Below are 8195 nucleotides of genomic sequence, written 5' to 3'. Positions count from 1 at the left end.
TTTACTTATCAGTAATAGGCTGACAATTGACCCCTGTTTCCTTGAGATTCCATTGCACCACAATGGTATCCTGAGTTCCATTAGACCACAACATGAAACACTGGACACTTGATTCCATGAGTTTCCATTCCATCACAGTGGTATTCCATGAGGCCCTGCAGTTTCACTAAGGAGCCTTTGTTCCACATTTTTCCATTGTGTCACAACGGTCTCCAGCGCACTGTTGAGGCCGTAACAAGAAACAGTGGACATTTGCTTCAATGTAATTCCATGGTGTCAAAATGGTCTCCTGTATTCCATGAAACCCCTCTTTGTAACAATTCAAACTCGGTTCCATGAAATTCTGTTGCACCACTGTCCTGATTGGAAGGACAGATGTCTGCCAATAAAGGCAGAAGCTTTTCTTTGAAATGGAGAATGTAAACCCCTCCCTCCAAATTATTATAATTTTGAAATGTAGGGGCTCTCAGACAAAGATATGGGAATTAGGAATAACGTCCTTTACTAGGAAAATTAAAATAGAAATACAGTATTACAAAGAACAATCCCAAAAATACTGACAGAGTCAGAATACAACCTGACACCCTGTCCATCAGGGTGTTGGTAGCAGCCCCATTAAATGGTGGCTGCATCCTCCTGCAGTGACAGATATGGTTCAGCTGAAGCAGTGTCCTGTAGAAGGGTGCAGTTTTCCTCTGTGGTCCAGAGATGATGTGGAAAGGTTGGGTTTTCCTCTGGAATCCACTGGAAAGAGGGTACCTTACTGTTCAAAATCTCAGTTTTTATCTAGGTAGGAAGGACTTGGCTCTCCCCCCAGCTGGAGCAGCTCCCAATGGGATGATGTAATTTTATCAGTCATGCAGTGGGACTTAATGGCTCAGCAGCAGATGATATCTTCCTGGAGAAAGGACAGCTTGTGGAAAAGATAAAGATGATTGTGCCACCTTAAAAATGGACCATTAGCAGATAATATGTGCCACAGAGATAAGGAATCACTGCCCCATCCAGCTTCAACAGATGGTGATAGAATATACATTTCTGGCCACATCTTGTATTACAACCCAAGACAGTCACAATGATCTCCTGGATTCCATTAGTCCACACTGTGTTTACAATTAACACTTGTTTCCCTAAAATTCCATGGTGTCACTGTGCTCTCTTCTGATTCATGGCTGTGCTGTGTCACCTTGGACACTTGCTTCCTCCAAGGCTGCAGATGTCCCAGTGGCACTGGGTTTCCATCAGGCCATGATTTGTCACAATTGATCCTAGGTTCCTTGAGATTCCACTGCATCATAGTGATCTGCTTGGTTCCATCAGGCCCAGGTTTTTCACAACAGAGCCTTGGTTCCATGTGTTTCCAGTGCGTCACAATGGTTTCTTGGATTCCATGAATCTCTGCTGGGTCACAGTGGAGCCTTTGTGCCTTTGCGTTTCCATTGTGGCACAATGCTCTCCAGCACTTTATGAGGCTGTGCTGTGAAACTGTGAACACTTGGTTCCATGAGATTCCATGTTGTCACTGTCAGAAAAATCCATAAATGTCAGAGGTTTATGTTCAAACAGAGGAGTCCTTCAACTCAATTTGAATAAACTGAGAGAGTTCACTGGGTCACACGCCTGCGGGGTTTTCTCTCTCAAGGTTTCAGATGGCACAGCCTCCTTTCATTCTAAACTTCCAGCCGCATGTTGTCTTCTTCCTTTCCCTTTCCCATATCCCCTCTTCAACCTGGCATTTTCCCCTGAAGTTCAGGAGTTCAGCCTTGTGCAGACCCTTGTCTGTTTCAGGAGACAAGCTGTCTGTGTCCAGTTACAAACCTGCTGCACAAAGTCAGTAGAAACCTTATTATTCATTTCAAAGACTTAACATCCATCCCTTCACACAGCAAATGATTTGTAAAGACATTAGAACACATCTTTCTTCTCAGATTGATGTTTCCTGTGCTGGTGACAGTCTTTTAAGACCAGCCTTCAACCTGATCTCTCTTCTGTTGTAGTTCCATGGGCAGAGGTTTTGTTTCTTCCCCTTTCCAAGGGCAGGCCAGTGTTCAGCCATCTCCAGCACAGAAGGGCCTCACCCACGTCACTGTTACCTGGGATGACAAAAACCATCACTCCAAATGTCCCTCCCTCCTTCTTCCCAGGCCCTTAGCCCTACCAGTGGGATTTGTTGCTGGTTGCCAAAGCAAAAAGGAGACCACAGTGACACTGTGGGGCACATGGAACCAAGGAAACCCCTGTAACACTGTGGGGCCCCATGGAACTAAATATTGATTGTGACACTACAGAATGTCACAGAACCAACTGCCCATGATGATACAGCAAGGCCTCATGGAACCTCAAGGGAGTCCAAAGGTCTAAAAAAGCTCTTGAGTGGCTCTGCCTTGGGAACAGGAATCTCCTTGGTGGCAGCTTGAGCTTGGCACACACTAAAGAGGATGTTTGTTTGTAGCTGGGAAACTTAGGAGTTTTAGATTGCTTCAAGAAAAGAAATGGAAGAAAATCCCTGTTTGCCTGACTGCAGCCAGTTCTCCAAACAAAGCAGGTCCCAGGTGAGTAAGGACAGACAGGGGTTGGGAAATGTGATGCGGAGCAAGGCTGTCCAAACTGGGTCAGATTTAAGGCACAGCTTCACACCAGGACCAGATCTCCTGAGGAGAGACCTTGGATCAACATCAGTCTCAGAAGGCTGCAATCTCTTCATCCTCAAAAGGAACAGTAATAAAATACACTCTTTAAAATAGGAATACATATTTCTTAGAAGGTGTTTGGAATATTTCTCCATAAATATAGAAAACCTTCCTAATGAACTGCACTGGACCAGAGGCAAATCAAGGCAGAGCCATGGTTTGTCAGGACTTGCATAATCTCAGTGAGCCCCATGCTGCATTTGGTGCTGAGACCTGGAACCTCAGGGCTTGAGAGGAGATTGCATAAACCTTTCCAGGAGTCCAAGTCTGAAAAAAACCTCAAACTGTCTCAAAGCATTAATGGGTCCCACTGAGGTCCATCCCCAACACAGGCTTCTTATGGAGTCCTTGGAAGAGAGAATTGGAGGCCATGATTGCCCAAAAACTTCTCAGAGATTCAGAGAGGAAAGGAAAATCCAAAGTACCTTTGAAACCTTGAGTATCTCAAAGCATTAATGAGCTCCAGTGAGTGTCAATACAAAGCTCTCAAGGGACTCGTTAAAGCAGATAATGGGGACCATGATTGCATAAACTACTAAAAGAGTTGGTGTCAAATGGGAAACTTTTAAAAGTACCTTAAAAAAACTGAGTACCTTGAAGCATTACTGAGCCTCACTGAGTATCATTACTGACAAAATCTCTCAAGGGACTAATTTAAGCAGATAATTGGAGGCCATGATTGCACAATGCTCTCAGAGACTCCAAGGCAAAAGCAAAACCCAAACTCCTTGGAAAAACCTGCAGTCCCTGGGAGCATGAAGGAGCCCCCAGGGCCATTCCTGACCAAGGCTCCCCAGGGACTGGTCCCAGCAGATCCCTGAGGCCACTGGGATGTGGGGGAGATGCTGAGGGCAGGACAAGGGGTGACAGTGGCCAGCCTTGCTGGGGCTGTGCCAGGAGACCCCAGTGGCTCAGGACAAGGTGTCTCCTCACAGCCCTTGGTGGCACAGACCCTGCTGTGTCCCAGGGCACCAAGGCTTGGCTTCTCTTTGTCCGCACCTGTCAGTGGGGAACCTCCAGTTCTCTGCTCTGATTGAGTCCTGGGGACATTTTCTCTGTCTGTACCTAAGTGGGACTCATTAAAACTTTAGGAAACTTTGGAGTTTGATTCTGATTTAGAGTTCTTGAGAGGTTTCTCCAGGTCCCTCTCAGGGTCTAATGTTTAGGGCCTCAGCAAAAACCGCCAAGAGGGTCATTAAAGTCCTTGTGCTGTGCCTGTGTTGCTGAGCTGGGCTGGGCTCCTGGCACAGAGGGTGATACTGGCAAGGGCAGTGCTGCAGAGAGACAGCTCTGCCCAGGAGCAGCTCCTGTGCACAGCCCATCAGGGCTGGGGCACTGCCTGCAGCCACCCCAGGCACAGCACAGAGGCACAGAGAGCTTAAACTCAGCCTGGGCTGGGAGCACAGAGAAGAGCTCACTGAGGGCTCACTAGAGCTCACTAGAAATCCTTACAGTTTTTGAAACAGTCACACTCTGGCTGTGGGAAGATAAGCTGCAGTTTCTGCAGGGATCTCCAGAAGCTGGCACATCCCACAGCTTTCAGGACCTTCCAGGAGGACTCTCGGAGCTGCTGCAGTGCAGGGGATGTGGCCCTAGGGCAGGGCTGGGTTTCCCTGCTGCAGCACCCGAGGCACAGCCCACGGCAGCTCCCTGTGTCCAGGCTGTGCTGCAGGGCTGAGCAGCCGGGGCTGCAGCCAGGGGTGCCCAGGACTGTCCTGCAGAGCAGGGTCCTGCAGCCCAGGGCACTCTGCTGGGGCAGGGACTCTGCTGCCTGCCAGGGACAGCTCTCAGCCAGCCCAGGAGCTGCTCCCAGCGCTGGGGGAGAAGCTGTGGCTGCAAGGAGCGACCCTGAACAGGGCAGGTGCAGCTGCTGAGAGGTGCTGGGTGGGGCAGGGCTGCTCCCAGCTCCAGACTACCCTGGACACAGCTCCGGAGAACACTTCCTAAAAGAAAGTGAGCCTGGGATTGCTGTAAAGGTCAGAAGATTTCCTGAGAGTGTTTTCAATTTCCTACTTGGAGCAGGGTGGGAAACTTGGGGTGATGGCAAAAAAGATTTTTTCTTTTTATTCACTTTTCACGTATTTGTAGCTCTATAAACTATTAGTATATAATAATATAAAAATAGTATATATAATAATGAATGTATAAATATACAAAAATATAATATAAATTATAATATATTTTATAAATATATAATAAATATTATAAATAATAATAATAATAATAATAATAATAATAATAATATAACTAAAATAAATACTATAATATAATAAAAGTATAAATAAAGATAATATAACACTATGACATAGTATGATATATTTACAAAATTATAATCCATATTTAACTCTATTAAACTCTTAATTAACTCCGTTAAAATACTATTATATACTTATATAATTATAATCCTTAGTAAACTAGTATATTTCCTAATCTTTCTCTTAGATTTTAGAACAATAAGCTGACCTTCTAAATACATTCCTGAAACACTGTATAGTCTTATTATCAGGAAGATACTAGCTACATTGTTATTGTTATTGTTATTGTTATTGTTATTGTTATTGTTATTGTTATTGTTATTGTTATTGTTATTGTTATTGTTGTTATTATCTTATTATCTACAAGAAAAGCTTCTTTTTTTTGTTGTTTTTTACCCAGAATTTGAGCAGTCATTAAAAAATTGGTGCAAAGAAGCCCTTGGACCTACTCCACTGTGTTGACCCAGGGGTGTGTTACAGGGGAACTGAATCTCCTATTGGACATTCTTGTTAAATATCCTTATTAATCAACTTTAATAAATTGTTGGAATCAGGGTCCAGGTGTGCCCCATCCCCACTGGGACACCTGGAAGCTTCCAAAAAAGGTCTGTTTTTTACTTTACTGTTTTAATACTACTTTGAGGATTTGTTCCTCTTTGATAATAGACAACAGGGGGATGAGAGAAGCAGAACAGGAATTGTAATCCCAGAATCACAGAATATTCCAATTTGAAAGGGACTCACAGGATCATAAAAGTAATGTTTGAACATTTACAGAGACTCTGGATCTGTAAATTTGGGTGGTCAGTCTCTCTGCTTGGAGCCTCCCAAAGGGCCTTCAGCCACTCTTCAGCCCTGGGCAGCACCAGCATCCCCTTTGCAGGGCCCAGCAGAGCTCTCCTGAGCTGCCCTTGCCCACCTGCAGACAGATCCTGCCCCAGGCTGGGCCCTGCAGACAGGCAGGTTTCTGTGGGGCTGGGTGAGAGCACAGAGGGTGGGATGGGCTCTGTGAGCCTGGCAGGGACAGGGCAGCTCTCAGGAGGGAAATGTCCAGGCCCAGGGAGATGCTCAGGGAAGGAGAGGGGGCTGAACAGAGCAATGCTGGGGGCAGGAGGGCACTGTTGGTGTGTGGGAGGTGCCGTGCACAGCTGGGTATGGGAACACTGCCCTGAGTGCCTGGCTGTCTCTGCCCTGCCCTCCCAGGCACAGCACCACAGCATCTTCTCTTGTTTCTGCACTCCTCTGATATTGTCATTGCAATCTGCTGCTCTCAGGGAGGCTCTGGGATGGCAGCACAGAGTCAGGCACTGCCCTTGGGATTCCTGCCAGGCAGTGGTGTCCATGGGAATGGGGTGTCCAAGCTTCCCTGTGACCCGTGGGGCTGAGGGCAAAGCAGTCCATGGGAAAGGGGAATGAGCTGAGCCCCCTCCCTGAGATCCCATCATGGGCACACCTGGGGGTCTCCTTGCTGTGTCCTTCCAAGCTCTGAGCTGCCCTCCTGGGTGCAAATCTGTGCCAGAGCTTCTCAGAGTTCCCTGAGTGTCCCACGGGGAAGTGAGGAGATGCCACAGATGAGGAAATGCTGTTGGGTTTGCCAAGGGATCCGTGAGTATCCTTGATAGAAGGGGGTGCTGAGACCTTGTTCAGAGACCTTTAGAGAGTGTGAGACATTCAGAGATGCCTCTGCTCTGTTCAGGGTCTGGTTTATCCCAGGGTGAGACAGGAGTGTGATTGTGTTCTGATTCCAGCCAAAGGTGCAAACCCATGGAACTTGGGTACAAGAGCATCCAGCCCCTCATCTTGCCCTGAGACACAGGGAATCTTTTACCTCTCACATCCCTCAGTGGCAAACTCTGAGTGCAGCAAAAATGCTGGGGATTTCTGTCCTTGGAGAACCACGAATGATGTGTGGGTAGAAAAACTAATCTTAAAATGAACTCTTGCCATCATTTAGATTTGGGAGTGCAGAAGCTGCCAAGCCTTTCTGCATTAGGAGTGATTCCACTGACAAATCCTGAATATTCAGCCTTGACCCTCTGCCACACAGCCACAAACCCAGGGCTGCAGGGCAGGGATGGCTCCTTGAGAACCCCCGTGCACAGGTTTGGATGCTCCTGGCACACAGACAGCACAACTGGAGCTCAATCAGGGAGATGGGTGAAGGTTTTCCCAGAGCAGGAACAAGGGTGGGCGAGTCACAGAAGGACAGTCTACAGGGAACAGCCCAGGTTTGGCTCAAAGCAGGCTCTGCTGACTTGTCACTCTCTCCTCCTTCAACAGGACTCCATGGCCAGAGTGAAGAAATGGCCAACAGCAGCTCCATCAGCCACTTCCTCCTGCTGCCACTGGCAGACACTCGGCAGCTGCAGCTCCTGCACTTCTGCCTCTTCCTGGGCATCTCCCTGGCTGCCCTCCTGGGCAACGGCCTCATCATCAGCGCCGTAGCCTGCGGCCACCACCTGCACACCCCCATGTTCTTCTTCCTGCTCAACCTGGCCCTCACTGACCTGGGCTGCATCTGCACCACTGTGCCCAAAGCCATGCACAATTCCCTCTGGGACACCAGGCACATTTCCTACGCAGGATGTGCTGCTCAGGTGCTTCTCTTTATATTCTTCATAGGAACAGAGCTTTCCCTCCTGACCATCATGTGCTACGACCACTACGTGTCCATCTGCAAACCCCTGCACTACGGGACCCTCCTGGGCAGCAGAGCTTGTGCCCACATGGCAGCAGCTGCCTGGGCCAGTGCCTTTCTCAATGCTCTGCTGCACACAGCCAATACATTTTCCATGCCCGTGTGCTATGGCCTTGCCCTGGGGCAGTTCTTCTGTGAAATCCCCCAGATCCTCAAACTCTCCTGCTCAAATTCTTACCTCAGGGAACTTGGGCTTCTTGTGTTTTCCATCTCTTTAGCATTTGGTTGTTTTGTGTTCATTGTTTTCTCCTATGTGCAGATCTTCAGGGCTGTGCTGAGGATCCCCTCTGAGCAGGGACGGCACAAAGCCTTTTCCACCTGCCTCCCTCACCTGGCCGTGGTCTCTCTGTTCCTCAGCACTGGCACATTTTCCTACCTAAAGCCCCCCTCTATCTCATCTCCATCCCTGGATCTGTCCCTGTCAGTTCTGTACTCAGTGGTGCCTCCAGTGCTGAACCCCCTCATCTACAGCCTGAGGTACCAGGAGCTCAAGGATGCTCTGAGAGAATTGATGACTCTACATTTTCAAAAGCATTGAAATCTTTTCTCCTG

The 8195-nt window shown here is 47.9% G+C and overlaps 1 protein-coding gene across 1 annotated transcript; it reads left to right on the top strand.

The window, feature by feature from the left end:
- The first annotated feature begins 7226 nt into the window (after window positions 1–7226).
- LOC130266005 (olfactory receptor 14J1-like) lies at window positions 7227–8181 on the top strand. Its single transcript, XM_056515341.1, has one exon. The coding sequence runs from the start codon at window positions 7249–7251 to the stop codon at window positions 8179–8181; it is 933 nt and encodes a 310-aa protein (XP_056371316.1). The 5' UTR covers window positions 7227–7248.
- The last annotated feature ends 14 nt before the right edge of the window (window positions 8182–8195 follow it).

This window comes from Oenanthe melanoleuca, unplaced genomic scaffold (assembly GCF_029582105.1).
Source record: "Oenanthe melanoleuca isolate GR-GAL-2019-014 unplaced genomic scaffold, OMel1.0 S001, whole genome shotgun sequence".
NCBI lineage: Eukaryota > Metazoa > Chordata > Aves > Passeriformes > Muscicapidae > Oenanthe > Oenanthe melanoleuca.
The sequence above is the reverse complement of the archived record's forward strand: the minus strand, read 5'-3'. Positions and strand labels throughout refer to the sequence as shown.